Raw genomic sequence first — 22,768 nt, 5'->3', positions numbered from 1 at the left:
ATCTCCTGCCAAGGAAGCCTAACACTGGGGAACTGAAAATCAACAGACTTGTTCTTGAAAAGAACAAAGGTCTAAGCAGAGAGTTTAAACCCCAGGTGAAGTGTGTGGATGCGTGAGCAAATACGAGAACAGGGCACGTCGATGAGACACCGGTTTTCTTTCACGGATTGGCATCAAACTTCTTATCGCCTCAAGTAAACACGCCTAGTGCTAAATATACCCTTCAAATCAAATCCTCTGGAATAATCCATTTTAAATCCGGAATACGCCTGGCTCAACAGTGGCCACATTTTCCGGAAGGTTTACACGGCACAGTACACACTGGGATCAGTAGGTGAATCCGTCTGGCTTTAGTTAAACCTGGGAACACAGGACAGGAGAAGGGCACCCCCATTCAGGAAAGCCCCTGCCCTTCCTGTGCTTACCTCGGGCTCCGTACATGTGCCCAAGGTGCAGGCGTGCTTGAATCCACCTCTGGTCACGAGGAAATTCCAAACAGCTGCACTTTACTTACACGAGAGGTACGAACAGTCAAGGTCAGAAGAGAGGGGTGACCGTGCAATCAGCCAGAGGGAAAAGCACACATCCAAAGAGAACAGTAAAGTCAGAGGGCTTCTGGTATCTTTCAAGTGAAAATCTGCCAGCAGAGCAGCTCTGTTTTGTTTTTGTTTTGTTCTCCATTTGAAATTCTTACCAGTGTGTGTTGCTTTCAGATTACCTAAAAGGAAGAGAATCTTCTACGTATCATCTGCTAGAATGGGACCTAGCTGGAACACGGGTTTTATCATTGATCTCCGGGACTGATTTGCTGATCTTATCTGAGAGGGACTCCTTTGCCGCCGCCCCCCCCCCCCGCCCCCATGTATCCCACAACTGCACTTCCGTCAGGAGCACAGGACTGTGGGAGGTCGAGGGCATGACTAGACCGCTGATCTTACACTAGGAAAACATCAGATTAAGGGAACCAAGTCACGAATCACAGTATTTAATGAAATGAGGCTCAGAGAAGCATTGAAAACTGCCAGGGGCGGAATGTCTACATAATGGATAATATCCAATTCTCAACTCTCATAAGGCCCACGAGTATAGACTGTCTATAGGTACCTATTCTTCACATCAGTATATACTTTTAAGCGATTGGGGCTGTTGGCCATACTTCCTGCTTCCTGTTCTAACGTGTGCACAAGAAATTGCGTCCTTATGCTTCTTTCAAAAATTGCTTCTTTGGCATATAACTCACAGGCCATACAATTCATCTGCACGGTTCAGTGCTGTGTGGTATATTTACAGAGATGTGTAACCATCACCACAATCTATTTCTAGAACATTTTAATCACCCCAAAATGAAACCCTATACCCATTAGCTGTCACCCCCACTTCCTCCAATCCTCTTAGCCCAAGGCAACAAACCACCAGCCTACCTTCTGTCTCTATGGATCTCTCTTCTGGACGTTTCACATCAAAGGAATCATACACATAAAATCACATAAAAGGAATGCATGGGCCTCTGTGACTGACTTCTTTCACTAAATGTAACATTTTCAAGGCTCATCCACGTTGTAGCACATATCAGGACTGCACTCCTTTTTATAGCCAAATAAGATGCCATTGAATGGATCCACCACATCTTATTAATTCATTCTCAGTTGATGGACATGTGGTTGTTTCTACTTTTAAGCTATTATTAACTATGAAGAAATAGTCACAGATAAGTTTTTGGTGGACACATGTTTTCATTTCTCTCAAATTAGAGGAGTAAGATTGTTGGCTATATGATAACTATGTTTAACATTTAAGATCCTCATGCTCTTTTAAACTTTTCATGTTTAAAAATTTTCAAACTATAATTATTATAAAGTAAACAATTTTGTAAAATCCTCCTCTTACCCCACAGGAAAAACCACTGTTAACGGCTTGGCATACACACCCCCAGATTCTTTCAATGCATAGAATAATACATAATTTTTATAATTATTATTACGTAAGTGGGATGAAATTATCCATATTTTCTGTGTCTCACTCTTGGGGCTTACTAGTAGATCTTGGGCACTTTTCCATACCCATCTGGAGAGATGGGCTCATGTACTTCTCTCTTTCTTCAGGCAGAGGTCCAGGTACGTTTTCGTTATTGGCAGGAAACTGTAACGCCAAATATGTTGAGGAAGGCCATTTTGCTTTGTTATCGCATTTTGTCTGATACATTCCATGCACCTGTAGGTGACCTGGTTTCCAGGTACTCACTGGCACACCCCACTGAGGATTCATTTTGTTGACCGGTTTACAAAGAAGTGGGTCTAAGCAATGAAACAGGAAATTAAATTGGACCTAACACTAACGGTCATTGAAAAAAATGGAAATCTGTATGGGAGCAACTCTGCAAGACTGACTTGGCTTAGCCCTTGACAACTAGATCCATTATTTCCTGTTGTCTGTCTTATTAAATTATAAAATCAGTATATGAATACATGCATAATTAAAATATTTTCAAACAAGAGACATGCAGAAAGTTCTCTACCTCTCTAAATCCTCCCTTTTCCACGGAATTTTAACAGGTTGGCATTAATCCTTCCAGATATTCTTTTATTTTAATAGAAATTTTTATATGCCTGTAGTTTTATTTGACATAAACACAATGGTATGCATATTATTTTACGATTATGTTTTTGACATTATATATTGTAAATCTTCCCAAGTCACAGATCGCTGCAAGTTGCATTTGAACTAGTATAGCTGAACACCTCACAAAAATGGAACTGTGGGAGCTCCGCGGTAATTTCTTACTGTCAGAGCAGAAAAGGCCATTTTAGAAACAAACTAAAAAATCATTTGGTGTATTTAGGAGAGAAAGCTCCAAAATTAAACCACCCTTATTGGTTGTGTGCACTGTGCACCCAGCACGATGCTAGGAGTGGGGGAGCTCTGGAAAGGACCAGATGTGATGAGGGGCGTACAACACCCATGGAAACTCACAGATGCAAACACACTCACGCGCGGAGAAACACTCCACCGAGCAGGGCGGCCCCATCCTGACTATACAAAGGGGAACAGCCCCACTGCCGATGAGGCACCCGGAGTGGGGACGACAGTCCATTTACCTTTGCCTCGTCTCCAAGTTCATGCTTCAGGCCTGCAAGGACATGCACGGGAACGGCGACACTTACTTTAGGCCGAGTGTCCACGACGTAAATGAAGTCGCTTCCCGGATTGGCTTTCCTGATGGCCTGGAGCATCTGCTCGTCCTCGAGGCACCGGGCACTGAAGCCGGACAGGGGCTGGCTGCTCCGGCAGATGGACGCCTGCAGGACACGGCAAGCGTCAGTTCCCACAGACACCTCGAGACCGCGTCCCCAGCAACAAGCCCCTGGTTCACGGACACCCTGAGCCAGCTTGTGGAAGCATCTGCATGCCTTCCAAACCTCGAGCTTGGTTTCTTTTTAATTCAGGCCAGAGAAACCACTATAAGGGCAAGCAGTGCAAAGTTTCTCTGCCTAAGAAATTAGGGGTGAATATGGATGTTTAGATAGGATCTAAATTATGAAATATAAAGCTATTTAAATAGACTACTTTTCCCTTGACTGGTATTATTTCATTTTCCTGCTAAAGGTGGAAATATAAAGTAAATAACTATCCTAAAATTTACAGGATACGTTAATAGCAAGAGTAGTAAAAAATAATAATAATAAATTATTGTGCAATGCTTTCCATCAGTTTTTACCAGCTAATCTGGAAACATCACAAATACTAAAAGCCAATTCTAATCCTAAATGGGGAAGTGTCCGCCGTGATGAAAGGCCACCCAGGACGGCAGGCACACCCCCAGGCTGCCCCCAGTGAGTTAGGAGCAGTGGGTTCCTCTGGAATCGGTCTGCGTTCTCTTCTGCCATTGCCCTAGTCTGCAGTTCTGACAGAGTGTACTGCATTGTCAGACAACGCATAACAGCAGCGTAAACCTTTCCCTGGGCTCTGAGTGGGGAAGTATGGATACATCCTCGCAGCTGTAAAACTTACACTTTTGTGGCAAAGTACTTTTTAGGGACCTAGATTTTATTTTAACACTTAAAGCAATGACTCTTTCCAAGAATCTACACTGAGCCTGTGAGTTCACTCGGTGAGAGGATGGAGGGAGCGGGAGGATGGGGGGGGGGGGAGAGCCCTCTCTCCAGGCAGGTGGGCGGGCGAAGGAGGGCGAACTCCCTGAAAATGGTCATGGCAGAGCCTGCTGAGGGTGCCTGCCTTCAGGACTCCATCCACAAAGGGCCAGCCCAGCTCTGAGTCCAAGCACCACTTAACTGTCCCTAAGTTCAACCCAGGACAACTTAGCTAGGGTTTGGGTTTCCCTGGGAAAAAAGGAAGCCTCGGTCCTCCTCACTAAAGAAGGTGGGGATGTTTGTCACTAACTATACCATCCGTCAGCTGAGGAACCCCTGGCAAGTCCAAGAACCGCAGAACAGCTAGACGTGTAACTGGGCCACTGCCAGAGAGTTCCAGTAGCATTCTGTAACAGCGAGGGCAGTCACTGAGGTCAGTCTAGAACTCTGGGGTGCCTGGGTGGCCCAGTCGGTTGAGCATCTGACTCTTGGCTTCAGCTCAGGTCATGGTCTCAGGGTTGTGGGATCAAGCCCCATGTCAGGCTCTGTGCTCAGCAAGGGGTCTGCATGGGATTCTCTTCCTCTGCCCCTCCCCCACTCGCTCATACACTCTCTCCCCCCTCTCTCAAATAAATAAATAAATCTAAAAAAAAAAAAAAAAAAAGAACTCTGGGCCCTGCAGCCAGGTTCAGAATCCAGGAGGGAAGTACATGGGACAGTGGCAAGCAAAGCAAAGGGGCAGCAGAGTTGCTCCAAGGTTGTAGAATTCTTGAATTACTGGCAGAAGTGCACCTGCAGCATGGAGAGAAAGGGACTGGGGGGCCTGAAGCCGGGTGAGGACAGCCGGCAAGAGGGAGGTCCTGGTGGAAAAAGGCAAAGCAATGGCAGGGACCACAGGACGGCTGGGAACAAAAGGCAGGCAGCTTGGATGGACAGAAAGCAAATCGCCCCAGAGGGCTTTCTTAGTGCTTCGCCTGTGGGTTCTGTTTCTTTCGGCTCTGCCCCCTGCCCTGGGGGAAGCTGGCCGCTGAGAGAACAGTTCTGAGCTGCTTCTATCTGATACCGCGGCGGGGTTAAAGAGAGACTAGTTACTGCAGCTACCACCGGGGAACTTCTTAGGCTCTCAGAAGAGTTGGATGGGAAGGAAATCATTTACATGGTGAGAATTTGTCTGAGCCCACACACACCACACGTGAACTCCCTAAACCAGTGGGACTGCAACTATGCACCGAAGCCAGGGAATGACAATGACCATCAGTAATTACCTGCAGGCTGAGAGCAGCTGGTTTAAGTGAAGGGTTAAATCAGAAGAGTTACACGATGAAATGTGGTCAATAAACTAAACCAGTTAGATTAAACCAACTACATTTTAATATTTTGTAGTGACATTTTCTTAATAACCTATAGGTATACTCTACATGGAATTCTTCATTGCCTTGGTGCTGATACAGAGTTACCAATTTTGTCTGGAGCAGTAAGTAGCCTTGAAGTGCTTTTGCTCCCCTGGTACAGACCCCAGATAGTCCCGCTGTTAAGAGAATATTACCCTTACACATGGCAGCCTTTCTCACTGATGTCGTTCACCTGAGAGCTGATGTCTGTCATCGGTCAGGTAACAGGTAAACTTGTGGTAAACTGTCGCAAGAGCCCGTTGTTTACAACGCTATCAGTAATTAAAATACCCGACATTTTTTGAATGCTTACTATGTGGCAGGCACTATCATGAAAACTTTGTGTTCTTTTTATTTAACCTTCTCAATTACCATATACAGGAAGATCTATGATTTGCTCCATTTTATAAATGAGGCAACCAAGGCACAGAGAGGTGAAGTAACTTGCTCGATGTCACACAGCTAATAATTAGGGAAGCCAGAAATTTCATCCAGGCACAACATTTTCTGATCCTGGATTCTTAACCAAAATAATATGGCACCCAGGTATGGAAATAAGTCAGGAGGCATGAGAGAGAATTAAGATGTGGCATCCAAGAAGGTCTGGCTTTCAATCCACAGTTTGCTTTTACTCGGTATATGATCATGGGTAACCGACCTATTGTCTTTGAACTTTGGTTTTCTCATTTACAATATGAGGATAAGAATCTCAAAACTACAGGGTGCGATAAGGTTTATAATTTTCCTAGAACTGTACCTAACACATAGTGAGTTTCAATAAACATTACTTATAAAAGGAAGAGAAAAGGTCTGTATTTTTCTTAAGGGAAATCACTTCTTTGGAAATCTTACAGAGTTTGGTTTCCCAGAGACTTGTACTGTGAATTTGGGAGATGGCACGATTAACCATTTAAAGCAAAACTGCTTTCTTAAAAATAATTGAAACGTATAAGAAGAAAGAACAAAGTATGTGGCAATTACAAGGGCTGGTAAGTAACAAACACACACAGGCTTCCAAATGTAAATGACATTTACAATTTATCCATCTCTGCAATCTCTGTATAACCCCTGTGCAGTTCAAGGCCTAAAATTTTTATTCTGGGCTGCCCTTGACATTAGTAAAATTGGGAGAGCCTCAAATGACCAAGAGGAAGTGCCCCTTTCCCCCCTGCTCCTATGGATAAGCCCCAGGCTGACCCTCCCTACAGACTGGATGCAGCTCCTCCCGTAGGAACCTGAGGTCACTACAAAGCCGGCCTCCCCCAGTCCCTGCTGGTTCACTCCATTCCTGAGTGCCACCCCTGGGTGCCCCGCGTGGCACGCCGTGTCCTCCTCCCCTGGGAAGTGAGTGTACAAAACTCAGAAACCACTAAACCACTTCTGCCCAGTGTCTGCTGTCATGTGTGCTGCCTTCCCTGGAACCCTAGGGCAGGAATCCTCATCTCACCAACAAGTGACTAGGAAGTGATAACACCACCTATCATAAAAGCTGATCCGAAAGGAATGACGTACCCTCAGCAGGGGCATTTATAGCAAAGGATTCTCCCCAGGACTTCTAGCTCACGCAACGATGTGCATTTCATGTTGTAATCGAACTACTGATCGCACTCCCACACGTTAGCCAAGCCACCTCACCAGCAAAAGGATAACAAAATGATATGTGAGGAATAATAGTTTAACTAAAAGAGAGGATATTCTTATTCCCAAGCATTAAGTTTCATCGGATGAGGAATACATAGTCTGAAGTCCAAAATGTCTAAAATCACAACACGGAAGAAAGATCAGCAAATTTATATAGTCTACCTGTTTACTTTTTTTTTCCTATCTGTTTACTTTTTTATGGGAGACTGCCTGGTTTATATATGAGTTTTCCGGAGCAATGACAGCATGAACTGCTGCTTTGTTATCTCACACATCGTCCATTTAACCACAGAAATCCACCCTTGACAGTATTTCCCTTTAGAAAAATCCCTAGATGCATCAGAAGCATTTACATCATGAACCTTGATATTAAAACCTAAATGTTGTCATAAAACACAAAATGGATCATTGTGCTCCATGCAGGACAGAGTTTAGTTCCTGGGGCTGGGGGCGGGGCGGGGTGGGAAGGCATGCCCACATGTCGGGGCACAGGAACTGTTTCCCTGGCGTAACCGGTTCAACGAGCAATGCTCAGAAATACATCTCTATTTTGTACTCTGTAAGAAGAGCTAAAACATGAGGCATTGTCTTCCTTAAAGTTGTAACTACAGGAAATCAGTTATTTTCAACTATAACTGAGGGCTGCATGATTCATTTTCAAGCCTGGAGATCAAGTCCCGACTAGCAAACAGGAGCAGGAATGGGACAATGAGAGGCCAAGGCCAGCAGGTGAAGAGCTTCTGGGGTCTAATTGCTAAGACTTCTATCCTAAGACATCACACACTTGCCCTTCTAAATACTCACACTGACCAAGAAAAAATCTCTTTTCTCAAGAATATCAAAACAGAAAGAAAAGAAGTTGGATAGACACTACACTCACTTCTTAAATCCCCAGCACCCACCTTCACCTCTTAACAATAAAAGGATAAAAGATCCTCCCTCTTTTACTTCTTTATCAATGGATGTTACAAGAAGTGTCAATGCTACTGGCATCCTAATTTTAAATATAATGTCATGAAATTCCCTATTCACTCCATCTTTTTTATTTTTTTAAGAAATTCACATCTTTCTTTCACCACTGCTCTGGTTCTGTATAAGTTGCAATATAGTTGGAGTCAAGTAATACAGAACATTAATAATATACTTGCCTTTTTCAGACCCCATTTCAGAGCAGTGAGTGTAACTAAAAGTGAGACAATTTATATCCTTTCAATTAAGGGCACTTACACTGCTCAATGGGTATTTGCCTCCAAGGCAGGCAGCGCAGAAGGCCGTAAGCTTACTTGGGTGCAGATGGCATTGCTCAAGGTATTTTTGGAAACCTCCTCTTAGAATGGGATACAGACCCTACCTTTCTCCCTTGTCCGTGGATACACATGTGTGCATGCACACTCACACATATCAGTTGCAATTGTTTATGGCTGTGAATTTGCATTTGATTCCAAAACTATATCATCTAGTTTGAAAACCAAACTCTCCATCTGGCCAAAGTCAAATAACTTCTAAAGTGGGTGGCAAAGACCATTCTTTGCTCCCCAAATTTGTTTTCTTGTCCTTCACAGACATGGAACCACGAATTTGAGTAATTTACACACGGTTACCCATGAGAGTGTATTTTCTCGCCTGCCCTGCACAGTTCTGACCAACGGGATGTGAGCACAAGTGTCTCGAGGCAGTTTTAGGAGCCTTCCCCAGAAAGTTGGGAGGGCCCGGGAGCCCTCCTGCCCCTGCTGCTGTGTGGAAATGATGGCTGGTACTAAAGTCATCTCTACCTACCACTCGATGAGGATGGAAGGCAAGGGAAGGCAGAGCAGAAAGGTGCAGGGGCTCGGGTGTCTGAGCGCTGAGTAACGGACAACCAGGACTCCAGGCCTGGACTGCCCACCTTTGAAGTTTTATGAGAGAAAATAAAGTTCTATCCTGTTTAAGGCACTGTTATTTAGAGGCTCTGTTAGCTGCAGACAAATCTAATCATAGCTTTTATAAGTCATTCTTTTTTAAGTAGGCACCACACCCAGCATAGAACCCAACACAGGGCTTGAACTCATGACTCTGAGATCAAGACCTGAGCTGAGATCAAGAATCAGACGCTTGGGGCACCTGGGTGGCTCAGTCGTTAAGCGTCTGCCTTCGGCTCAGGGCGTGATCCCAGGGTCCTGGGATCGAGCCCCACATCAGGCTCCTCCACTGGGAGCCTGCTTCTTCCTCTCCCACTCCCCCTGCTTGTGTTCCCTCTCTCGCTGGCTGTCTCTCTCAGTCAAATAAGTAAATAAAATCTTAAAAAAAAAAAAAAAAAGAATCAGACACTTAACTGACTGAGCCACCAAAGTGCCCCTTATAAGTAATATTTAAAAATAAAACCTGTTCTCCATTCATAAACAAAGATTTCTTATACCGAGGATGCTCAAGAGTGTGCCATTTAAAAAAAAGAAGAAGGTGCCATGGATTCTAGAAGCTTTTCTAAAGCAGGTATTTCAAAGAATCTCTAGCACGGTTTCAATGAACACAGAGCTTCCCAAGGTGACCACTTAGAAAAGGACAGGTACTCACTTGGCTGATTAGGTTTAGGTATTTTCTGACAGTATCCCATTACTTTATTATCAAATATACATGAAAGGTCAACTTCTACCTGAGGTAAGAGTTTAAGCAGAGTTGTGTTGTGTAATACCACACACAGCAAGAGCCACATACCTTTAAGAATTCACACACACACACACACACACACAGAGCAGAAGGCCACTAGAAAATGCCTGTTTATGATAAAACAAGAAAAGCAAAGCATAAAACAAAAGCATGCCTTGAGACTTACGTGGTTATCTTTATAGTAGTAAGAAAGGGCAGGAAATCGCCGTCTGCTCCGGAATTTGGAACTCCCCACAATGATGTGTGCCGTGGCCGATTTGGGAACATACAGTTCAGTAGGGTAAGAATCACAAACCTGTCACGGGAAACACATGGGGATTTTGAGGCCATCTTGTAACGCTTTGTGAACTGCCACAAGAAGTTCCATTCGCCATACTTACTTATAAGATGCACATTTAAGTTTTCTTTTTTTTTTAAGATGATTTATTTATTTATTTGAAAGCGTGAGTGAGTGAAAGAGAGAGCACAAGCCGTGGGGCGGGGGGCAGAGGGAGAAGCAGACTCCCCACCACCGAGCAGGGAGCCCAACGCGGGGCTCAATCCCAGGACCCCGAGCTCATGACCCGAGCCAAAGGCAGACACTCAACCGACTGAGCCACCCAGGCGCCCCCATTTAAGTTTTCTTAACCGAGTTCCAGAGGAGGCAATTTTGAAGAAACCAGTGGTCACTTCAGAGAAACGAAGAGCTGTTGATTCCATGACATCGGAGCAAAGCAAAGCAAACACTCTTTAGTAGCAGGTCCTGGGGCACTGTCCCTTCTGAGGGCATTTCGAGGGGGCAAGACAATGACAGGGGAGCATTTCTTTCATTAAAAAGAAACTATAATCCGGCATCCTGGTAGCTGAAAAAACTTGAGCTACCTGCTTTGAGTGAAAGATAGCCCACCAGCGGGTGGCAAGCCCCAGCAGTGTGCCCATGACAAAGCCCATGGCCTCGCGGGATACTTCTCCCCTCCATCTTCCCAGAGCTTCCCAAATCTCCTCCATTCTTCAAGGGACATCCCAGCTCTGCCTTCTTTAAGAAGCTTTCCTCCCTGGGCTTCCAGCTTAGATAAGTTTCTAGATCTGACTTGGGACCACGCAACGTAACAGCTTTATTTTTGTTTCTGCTGTGTGATCTCACCGACGGTAAGAAATGATTTTACTCTTTCCATGCATCGCAAGCAGTGATTCCCACCTTGGACACTCTGGAGCCTTGGAATGATCTTGTGATTTAGTCAGCAATCAGCAGTTTAGAACGTAGCCCTGATTTGCCAACTTCATGACCTTCAAAAAGTCAAACTATGCTGACCTCTAAAACTGATAAAACACAGAAATAATATCCCATGGGGTTGACAGAAGGGTCAAATCAGGTAACACAAAGCACTTTATAAACCACTGGGTCTGACAGAAATGCGAGTGGTGGCAACGGTAATCGCTGACTTGTTGCCCGGCATGTATTTCGTTTTGACATCAGCCAATCAATCTCTTTGCAATGTGAAGATTTGTTCAGATAACAGTTTCTGGGTTTAGCAAAAGTAGCCGTTTCTTTCCCAGAAGTCAAGCATCTTCCTGGCATTTCAAGAGGAGTCGTCCAGGAGTAGCAGCAACAGGGAAATCTGTCAGCCGCATGAACTCTGTCCATTCCTGCTCTCACCTACCCCTCTGGAAAGATGGAACTGGAGGAAACGAAAACCCATTCCAAGTAAGAGCCCAGACCCCACACCACAGCTCACGACAATTGTCCTATGAGGATGCCCTCCCTTGCCTGCATCCACTGTCTTTGTTACCAGACTGGTAAACAACATCAAGCAGGAGATAAAAGGGCCACAAAAGTGATGTCCTCAGGCTCAACATGCAATTTCAGCAATGAGCCAAATACATTTTAGGGAAGACTGGCAAAGATTTCCAAGATTTCCAGCCAATGGCACTGACCTTCTGGTGGAAATCCCATTCCAGGAACAAGGATACTCTGGAGGAAAATCTTGTACCGAGAACAGATGTTCCAACCTAGTTGGACCCAGAGAGCTTTGACTGGAAAGACTGTCACAAGACACTATACTTTCTTCCCCATGCAAATCCGGTGCCCGAACCTCTCTTCGGTCACTCAGCTAGACCATTACAACACAGACCACACCTGCTTGTCTGAGGTTCAAGAGACATGTAGTCATTGCACCAGGCTTACAACATTTTCTTAAAATAGGAAATTGGGAGGTTTTCAGTAAGGTGGGAATCACCTCCTTTCATCATTATAACAACACTAAGGAATTGCAAAGTTATTTATGATGAAATAAAATAAGAAAGTAATAGGTGAGATTTCTCAACCTGCCTATTACATACAGCCTTTCTGAAAAACAGAGGTGAGCTAGGAATGGGGAGCTCCTGCCGCGTGCTCTCATGGCCTCCCAAGGCCAAAGGACGCTTAGCTTGTCTCACACGGTACCATACTTAGGGACCTGACTGCCATCCACCCTGGCTCCTCTTTCTTCCCAAGGAGAACAGAGAAGGCTTTCCCACCCTCTAAGAGTACCAGGGCTCTCCCCGTCCACAGTGTAGGAAAATGTGGACCTTTTAGGTTGGCATGAGCAAGGCCCAAGAGCTCAACACCTCAACCCGAGTCGGCAGTGGTCAGGCGCACACAGAGGTCACAGCCTCCACCACAGGGACACGACACCAGTTACAGGGACCTCCTGCTTTCCCCAGAGCACTAGCACTGGGTCTAGGTGAAAAGAGTTCAAGGTTCAGAGCTGAAATATGGGCATTCTGATAAGCACTTGCATGGGAAGCTCTACGAGAAGCTAAAACAACTTTGGGAAAAAAGCCAGACTCATGGTGTCAGGTAGCTCAGGTTTCAAGACACAACTTCTTAACCAACCTGGAAAACAGTGAATTCATCCTGCTTTCATGAAACCTGACAGCACTTTCATGAAGAAATTTAAAAACAGTCCTGAGGGCACCTGGGTGGCACAGTGGGTTAAGCGTCTGCATTTGGCTCAGGTTCAGGTCATGATCCCAAGGTCCTGGGATCGAGGCCCGTGGGGAGCCTGCTTCTCCCTTTCCCTCTGTCCCTCCCCCTGCTCAGGCTCTCTCCCTCGTGCTCTCTCAAATAACTAAATAAAAATCTTTTTAAAAATGGTTCTGCATAGCACTGACCACTGTCATTTTTGCAACAAGCTCACTCTGTTATAGTCAAAATTCTGACAATAAATAATGCATAGCACAGTGCAATTTATGCCACCAAATTCTGAAACTAATCAATGCACTTCCCCAAACTTTGTCTGGTTTGGCAAATCACATAAGAAAATTCAGAGAGAATGGGAGAAGTTCAGAAAAGTACAAAGCCTTCTCCTCTGAATTTTCCTTCTTTACATTGACTGCCTGGGCCAATGAAAGTGGACTAAGTTAAAATCATTTCTGCGTACTTTTTTTTTAATTAATGAGGAAATTATTTTCCTTGTCCTCCACTAAGTAAATCAGCCTGCCTGGAGTGCCTGCCTATCTTGGTTTGGCCTCATCAAGAAAAATCTCTTTTGATAATTCTTCCATTCAACAAGTGTTTTTCTTTTTTTAACATATTTGACATATGCCATTGTACACATGTTAATTTGATCCATTTATATACTACAGTCGGATTGCCATTGTAGTGATAATCAGCACCCCTATCACGTTACGTAATTCTCCTTTCTTTTCAGTGGTCAGAATCATTAAGTTCTAGACTCTTAGTAAGTTTGATGATTACAGTACAATATTGTTGTCAATCAACAAGTTTCTACTGCATATTTCATATGTGCCGGGTATTATGTTAGGTGCTAGGGCCGTAATGAATAACAAAAGAGTTACTGGCTTCAAGGGCTTTATATTCCCCGTAAAGTTGATCTTTGTTGACCTCATTGCAGTCTTGCAGTAAATGCATCTACCGCTGTAGGGTCGTATCCATCTGAGGTGCCATCCAAGGCATCTTTTTTTTTTTTTTTTTTAAAGATTTTATTTATTTATTTCACAGAGATAGAGACAGCCAGAGAGAGAGGGAACACAAGCAGGGGGAGTGGGAGAGGAAGAGGCAGGCTCATAGCGGAAGAGCCTGATGTGGGACTCGATCCCGGAACGCCGGGATCACGCCCTGAGCCGAAGGCAGACGCTTAACCGCTGTGCCACCCAGGCGCCCCCATCCAAGACATCTTAATTAGACCTCTGATTTTACTGAAGACCACTCAGTTGAGCACGTTGAAAAGTTAGTTGTCAGAGACTGAGATAGGTCTACACAGACAACTTTCTTCTTAAACATTTAGGATCTAAAATTTATTTCAAGGAATCTATGATGTAATATTAGGGGAGAAGAAGGAGGGTATGAGCCACATAAAATGATTTAGATATAAATAAAATAAAATCATAATATATAAAATATAGCTGTAGAAAACTGAAATAAACAAGATTTTAAATTACTGGTCTAGATTATACTTTAAATTTTATTCCAAGAGAAACAGGTTAAAAGTTAACCTAGTAATGAATGAAAATTATTTTATTTAAGAAAGACAATTTTAGGAGTCACATACAGAAGGGAATCTTCACTTTGAAAGTTGGACTATCATAGACAAGTCTTATAAGTAGGACTAAGAGTAATAATGATAGAAATGAGGATGATGAAGATTAGCCTCCCAAGACCACACAAAGAGAACAAAGCAGCAAGGCTCTGAACCTATGTTTCTTTCTGAAAAGAAAGAAATAAGGACACCCGGGTCACTCAGTCAGTTAAGCGTCTGACTCTTGATTGTGGCACAGGCACCACACTGGACGTGGAGATTGCTTAAGATTCTCTCTCTGCCTCTCCCTTCCCCCACTTTCTCTAAAAAAAAGGAGGAGGAGGAGAAGGAGAAATCAATCAATCTTATAAAAGAAGGGAGGAAAAAGCAAACATTTTCTCAACCACGAGATGAAAAGAAAAGTAATGGATGACACCATAACTTTCTCAACGGACTATTAGAAAGTTTTTGAGAAAATCAACTTTTATTATAGGTCTAAGTTGGTAATAAATAAAGGTACATCATCTCTCCCCATTTCAATGGTATTAGTAAAATAAGAAAATCCCCTAGGTTTTCACCTTTTCTGTTTCAACACAGTTTGTTGGTTAGTAGTTTTGGTTTGTTGTGTGTAACTCTGGAAAAGAAAAGCTGAGTAACTCATGTTTTGTAGTCTCTACGTGTAGGACTTAAGTGACTATGAGTCATGTTTGTGGCGCTAAGTCGAGAAGGAAATCTCATCAAAAATAGGAAGAACCTGTGTTTCCAAGAAAATATTATTCCACAAGACGTAGCTTAGATTCATTTTCTTCCTGACTCAAGGGCGTGTCATATTTTTAAAAAATTTTAAAAGGTATCCAATTTTCTTTGGTAAACTTGGATTTTCCTCCCTTTCATTTCAAGGCTAAAAATTCATTGCCACATACTTCATAATAAATTGAAACAAAGAAGCCCCAAATGTCTACTCACAGAGTACGATTATGGTTGTTAGATTTAAGTGTAATTATGAAGAAAATTCAGTATCATGAACGTGTCCATTCTACCCCAAATAATCTATGAACTCAAGATATCAGAAGAATGCTGTGGAAGGAACTGACCTGTACAATATCAAGCCTTATTATAAAATCATAATAACCATAACTAGTACTAATGTAATTATGGAAATTATATAAGTATCAAATTGGGACATAAGTTCATAAGTAGGCCAGGAGTTCTTTTAAAAAACAATATGCTAAAACATGGAACAAAATAGTAAACACTAACAACTCAAAACTTCTGAGGATCCAAAGATTCCCCAGGGGCAATATTTAAATGTCTTCTAAGAGGAGATATTTGCAAAAGCTATACATGGTAACATACTATTATCTAGAATATATAAAGAACTTCCTCAAATCAATAAGAAAAAGACAAATAACCTTATAGAAAAAAGGATAAAAAGTAACAAATTGGCAAATCACAGGGAATCAACTTGAATTACTGATAAATACAAGCTCACTTACCAGTGATGTGGAGGATGCAAATAAAACCACACTGAGATCCATTTCACACCAATAAGATTGGCATTTTTTTTCCAATTTAACTTTTTGACTTGTTAGTGAAATCAAATGGTTATAAAAATGGAACAATACAAAAACGTGCACATCCTCATCCTCGTGTTCTGTCCACCCCGTTCTAACCTACTCTCCAGGTTATCACTTTTGGGCAATTACACACATACTCTTATTTTTCTCCCTCTTTTTTCAGATAAAAGACATCACATTATATTCAATGTACTGTGCCTTGATTTTTTTTTTTTTAAGATTTTTTTGAAGTAATCTCTACACCCAATGCGCGGCTTGGACTTACAACGCTGAGATCAAGAGTTGCATGTTCCACCCACTGAGCCAGCCAGACAATTCTGTGCCTTGCTTTTTTGAACTTAAGGATACACTTCAGTAATCTTTCCTTACCAGTAGATGGAAATCTTCCATATTTTTTAATGGCTACACATTAATTTAATTCTATGGATAGAGCAAAACTTATTTAACTCATCCTCTATTAAGAAATTTGGGTTTCTTTTAATATATGCAGTTACAAACAATGCTTCAATAAGTCACCTTATACATCGCTGTGTGTGTGTATGCTGTTGACTCTTTAGAATAAATTCCCAAAAGTAAGACTGCTGGGTCAATGAGTAGGTCTATTGCCAAACCAAGGGAGTACCAAATGTCAGTGAGTCTGTGCAGTAGGGAGAACTCGTATATCTTGCTCTTAGGTCTATAAGTCCTTGCATACACTCTGGAAAAGAATTTGGTAATATCTGGTGAGGCTAAAATCCACATACCCTCTAATTCTGAAATTCTACTCCTAGATGGAAACTCTCAATATACTATGAGTCATGTATAAGCCAGTTAACAGCTTTGTGATGAGAAAACAGAAAGAGAGGGAGAGAGAGAAAAGGATAAGAACAATTTTTTAAAACTCTGGTCTATCTGTAAAATGCAGTATAATACAATAGTGAAGAATGAAGGAATGAGAGCTATAGGTCTCAACAGTTTCTTCACTTCTCGATGGCTTAGACGGTTACTTAATCACTCTGTGCCTGAGCTTCTCCATTTGTAAAGCAAGATGACAACAACAGCTACCACATGGGACTGCTAACATTTGTCAAGTTTTTAGAACAGTGTCTGGCACATGGCAACTATTATAGATGGGTTTGCTAAAAATGAAACGAATCTCACAATGTTGAGAGAAATATCAAGTTTCAGTAAACTACATTCAGCATAATACCATGTATAGAAAGTATAAAAAACACACAAAATACTACTACATTTTTACAACTTACATATGTAGAAACATTATAGAGAAGGACAATACCAGATTGCAGTCAGTGACATTGGAGCAGAAGGGGATCTGGAGGGAATTTAATAGCATTGATCTGTGTGTCTTTTTTATGCCAGGACCATACTGTTTTTTATTCCTATAGCTAGCAATCAAATATACACATTTGTATATATATTACATACTTTCTCTCTCTCTCTCTCTATATATATATATACACATATGTGTGTGTGTATATATATAAAAATATAGTAATAATTAGTAAAAATTATAGTAAAAATAATTAGTAATATAGTATAAATACAGTATAATTATAGCAAAAATAATAGTACTAACTATATATATATATATATATATATATATATATATATATATATATACACACACACACACACAAACACATAGTTAATTATTACTATATTTATATAACAAACTATTGGGACTACACCAAAATAAAAAGTTTTTGCACAGCAAAGGAAACTATCAACAAAAGAAACTGAATGGGAGAAGATATTTGCAAATAATATATCTGATAAGGGGTTCATATCCCAAATATATAAAGAATTTACACAACTCAACACCAAAAAATAGAAAAAAACCCAGGGAAAAATGGGCAGAGGACCTGAATAGCTGTTTTTCCAAAGAATCATAGAAATGGCCAGCAGACACATGAGAAGATGCTCAACATGACTCATCCTCAGGAAAATGCAGATCAAAACTACAATGAGATATCAGCTCACACCTGTCAGTATAGTTGGTGTTAAGAAGACAAGAAATAACGAGTGTTGGCAAGATGTGGAAAAAGGGAACTCCCATGGCACTATTAGGGGGAATGTAAATTGGCACAGCCACTGTGGAAAACAGTATGAAGATTCCTCAAAAAATTCAAAATAAAACTACCATATGATCTAGCAATTCTTCTACTGAGTATTTACCCAAAGAGAACAAAAACACTAATTTGAAAAGATATACGCATCCTTCTGTTCATTGCAGCATTATTTACAATAGCCAAGATATGGAAGTAACTTGTGTCCATTGGTAGATAAATGAATAAAGAAGATGTGGTGTATGTATGTATATACACACACACATATATATATACATATACACACATATTACACACACACATGCACACACACACATGCACTGGAATATTACTCAACCATAAAAAAAATGAGATCTTGCCATTTCTGACATGAATGGACTTAGAGGACATTATGCTAAGTAAAATTTGTCATACAGAGACAAATACCATATGATTTCACTTATGTGAAATCACAGAAACAAACAAAAAAAAGAAATAGATTCATAAATACAGAGAGCAAACTGGTTGCCAGAGGAGAGAGGTGGAAGGATGGGAGAACGAGGTGAAGGAGAATTAGAGGTATAAATTTCCAGTTATAAAATAAATAAGTCACAGGGATGAAGAGTACAGCATAGGGAGTAGAGTCAATAATATCGTAATAACATTGTGTGCTCACTAACTGTGGTGGGCATTACATAGTGTACAGGCTAGCTGAGTCACTATGCTGTGCACATGAAACTAATACAACATTGTATGCCACTGTATACCATACGTCAATAAAAAAAAATTTTTAAAATGTAACCAGAAATGTCAATTAACAGGAAATAATATATAAATGGTCAATCAGCATATACAAATCTATAAATCAAGAAATCAAAGCGTGTAGGTTAAACTAAAATGAGACATCACTTGTCCCACTATCAAGTTGTTAAGAAAACCTTTTAAGAACTGACATCTTTCCCCAGTAAGGGTACAAAAAATCAGGAATTCTCAGGTGTAGTTGCTGAGAATTTATATAAACTGGTACTTTTCTTCAGTTCTTTTTGACAATACCTACAAAAATTTGTGTAAACTTTTTGACATAGAAATTTCACCTTTGGGGATCTATCTTTAAAAAGAATTTTAACATGGGTGGAGGTATAATTACCATGATGCTCTCACTATGTTTACTTAAAATTGTAAAAAAAAAAAAAAAGAATCTGCATGTGTTAAAATTGGAGACTAGGTAGAAAGAATAGGATATAGCCACACTGTGTGATGTTATATAACAGTTTTAAATGATATCAAATATATTTCTAACAGGAAAAAACAGTACGATGGGTGAAGAAAAGCAGAACACAAGGCATGTGTAATACGATTCCATATTTGTTATATATATTGGAACAGTTCCTTTTCCTCTGTATTTTCCAATTTCGAGTCATTAAATGCATTACTTATATAAGAAAAGAGTTATTAAACTACACAGATGAGAAAAAGAAACTGAAGGAAAATTTTAAAACTTAATAGAAAAACGTTAGGGCACTGAGATGGTGGGTATTTTTTCTTTCTTCTCGCTTTTATAAATTCTCTGCAACAGTCTTACGTTGCTTTTATTACCTAAAATATTTAAAAAATTAATAAGGAAACCAACATTGATTTGTAAGCCCGCATTAGGGACAATATGAGATTGATTCTGCCCCTCCTGCTTCCCTTTCTCTCCATAGGCCTTTCTGTAAGCGTAGACACATTTCTCCACATTTCTCTAGGGAAGCCTCTTGGTGACCTTGTGTACCAATCAAGAGTTCAGTGAGTACAGAGAGGAGCTGGTGCCAGACTGCCATCAGAGTCTCTGCGACTTCCCCACTAATCACTCGTTGCACTATAAAAAGAGCTGATGGGAGAACTTGGCCCTGGCCAGCTCTCCCACCCACCGCCTGGCCATGAGGCCTGCCACTGGGCTTGTGTGGGTTTCCATCTCCTCAACCAGTAGGAGATGGTGTATATGTGTCTCTGTGTGTGTGTGTGTGTGTGTGTGTGTGTGTGTGTGTGTGTGTGTGTGTGGCAGCGGCGGCGGGGCGGGGGGACGGGGGGGTAAGTTCTCTAAGGTTCCCTTGACCAAATTCTTTGATTCTAGATGCAGGTAGGAAATGCAGCTCACAATAACCAAGGAGACTTACAAATCCACAGCTCTGTATCTACAAAGAGCTGTAAAAACTAAAGGAGATTAAACTAAGCTATGTGAATCATGAGTTCCCTTGGATTAAGTATCTAGATTTCATTAGATGCCTCCGCACTCACTCTGTAGTCTCTATTCACATCGCTGAGCTGCCAGTAATTATTAGGGAGGCCCATTCGCTTGTACTCTTCACTGAGATCGATCAGCGTCCAGCCCTGTTCTCTCTCTTCTTTATCCAGCTTGGGGTTGAATGAAAAGCAGTATAACTCCTCATATTTCACTGCAAGAAAAAGGAGAATAAAGCCTAATCAAGCCAAGTCAAAAACAGAACCAAATCTCCCCAAAAGCATTCTGGGGTGGAGTACATCAAGAAGTCAAACCAGCTTCTCTCCCCGGGACACTGCCAGGAGCACCCTGTCTCCAGGGCCAAGTTCACCCACCTCCTCCCAGCAATGACATGGAGACCTTGGAACAAGCGAACTCAACTTTGCAAGAGCTTCTTTCCTTTCAAAAACAAGGCCTTCTCCATTTTGCACTTTTTTTTAAGTTGTTTTTGAAGGTGAACATATTCTCCAGACCACATAAGAAAGGAAGCATTAAACTTAATTAAGAATGATGTATCATTAGACATCAAGAACTCAGCTTGTTTATGGTATCGAGCTTGGATTTGCGATGGCCTCTCAGAGGCAGACGAAGACCCAGGCCATTGCCCCATGTTGGTAATCACAATATGAAAAAAAGAAATAACAATTGAAAAGCTGTGAAATGTTTTCAAGTGTTTGCCCTGAAAATATTTGAACTTCTGTAATTCGTAATTACACTGCTCACCAATGTCGTAATTGCACTGCTCATACAAAATTCAAAGGATTCATAAAAAAATCAATTGATAGTGTAAAGCACCCTGGTCACAAGGGGCAAATTCAAGGATGTCTGATGAAAGTCTGCTTTCAGTTCTGCCAGGATGTCTGTGTCTTTACGTATCACCCTTTGTGCTTGTGAGGCCAGGCTCAACAGCCTTCCCCATTTAGAGCTAGGATTTGATTTTCCTGCTCTGATCTTGTTATGCTGAAGGAAGCGATTAGGCCAGTGTTGTTCAACAGAAATACAAGCAAGCCACGTGTGTCACTTAAAATGTCCTTGTAGCCACATAAATAAATTAAAAAGAAACAATGAAATTAGTTTTACTACCATATTTTATTAGAAACCCTATATAACCAAATATCGTCATTTCAACATGTGCATAATAAAAAACTTTTAAATATTTTATGTATCTTATTTCATAATGTCTTTGAAATTCCATGTGTATTTCACACTTGACAGCACATCCTCATTCATTCTAGCTACATTTCAAGTGCCCACCAGCCACACGCAGCCATATTGCATAGTGTTAAGGCCACCATATTGGATAGTGCAGATCCAAGCACTTCTGGTAAAGATAAATCATGGCTGATACTCACTGAACCCTTGTTTCATTCCAGATTCTGTTCTTAATAAATGTATTAACCCATGACAGGCCTCATTTTACAGATGAAAAATCTGAGGCACAGGGAGGTTAAGGAACATCACCAGGGCCACACGGCTAGTAAGTAGGGACTCTGGATTTAAATTAAGCCATCTGGCTGTAGAGTGCATGCCCCTAATCACATGTATTGCCCCTCTAAGGCAGAAAGATCTGCCTTCTCCCCAGATGGACCACTTTTGTGTCTTCTCGTTCCTTGTTCCATCCCCTGAGAATCATCTTTTTTTTCTCCAATAGATTTCTTTCTCCTCAATTTTCATAGGTCCCCCCATTTATTCCTTAATCTGTTGATGACATTCAGATGTGGCTAATTTAATGGTTCTTCCTTGTGTGTTCGGAGGCCCAATAAAGGATCTCACCCCCAGCAAAAGGCCACAGTAACACACAGCCTTATGAATTACAAAAGTTCAGCCTGAGATCTAAACTCTGTTTCAGGCTTGCTGTAATTATTATGGAAATGACTCATCTACAAGGAAGAAGAAAGATAAGGGTCGTATTTTAAGGACGAGACTTTTTCATTAGACATGCACTCTTTCTTGTAGAAAAGAAGCAAAAGTAAGTTTATCAGTTAGATAAACAATGTTCTATTTCAGTTTCTCCTGATATATTTCTAAACTTCAAGCTTTAGAACATGGACGATTTTGACCAATAAGAAAGCACACCCCTGCCCCAGGTGTCTGTACACACCAACATGGAGTAGATGCTCTCAGTAGGAACTGTCTCTTGTAATCTTAGCTCTTGGAGCAGGCAGCCTATGAAATTGAGATCCTGTTCTGGGAACCATCGGCTGGACACTGACACATCTTTTCCATCTCTCAGTACCATTACATGACTCAGGCCTCTGATATCATAACGTTAACCGCAAATGTAATTTGTCTAAGAGGCCAAAAGAATCTCTTGAGAAAGCCTCAGTTCCCTCAGTGAAAGGAGAGCTTATGAATATGGGGTTAATAACGGACGTTAAGTTCCCTTTGTTGAATACTTACAACTAGGTTTAAAGGGAGAAGTAGAAAACCATTCTAGGACTATGGATGGTTCTCTGTGTATGGGCTCACGCCTGCTGTCATTGGGAGGAGTCAAGCACATGGAACAGAAATCAAAGCAAAAGCAGTTTATAGCAGACATTAAGAAGACCATTCTTGAACCGGGAGGTGTTAGGATTGGTTGCCACTAAAACTGTGAAATGTTTTCTTTGAGTTATTTTTAAGCA

At 41.4% G+C, this 22,768-nt stretch overlaps 1 protein-coding gene across 1 annotated transcript in view; it reads right to left on the bottom strand.

The window, feature by feature from the left end:
* MTMR7 (myotubularin related protein 7) overlaps nt 1–22,768 on the bottom strand; it is a 106,979-nt gene that overhangs the window by 39,161 nt on the left and 45,050 nt on the right. The window contains exons 4-6 of the mRNA XM_045779301.2: nt 20,162–20,319; nt 9,930–10,058; nt 3,162–3,296 (exon numbers count right to left, since the gene is read on the bottom strand). Of these exons, the coding sequence (XP_045635257.2) occupies nt 3,162–3,296; nt 9,930–10,058; nt 20,162–20,319 (422 nt within the window). The remainder of the gene's footprint in view (nt 1–3,161; nt 3,297–9,929; nt 10,059–20,161; nt 20,320–22,768) is intronic.

Source organism: Ursus americanus, chromosome 27, assembly GCF_024610735.1.
Source record: "Ursus americanus isolate L20-20 chromosome 27, mUrsAme1.1.p, whole genome shotgun sequence".
In the NCBI taxonomy this organism is placed as follows: domain Eukaryota; kingdom Metazoa; phylum Chordata; class Mammalia; order Carnivora; family Ursidae; genus Ursus; species Ursus americanus.
Note: the sequence above shows the minus strand (reverse complement) of the source record. Positions and strands in the feature narration are given on the sequence as shown.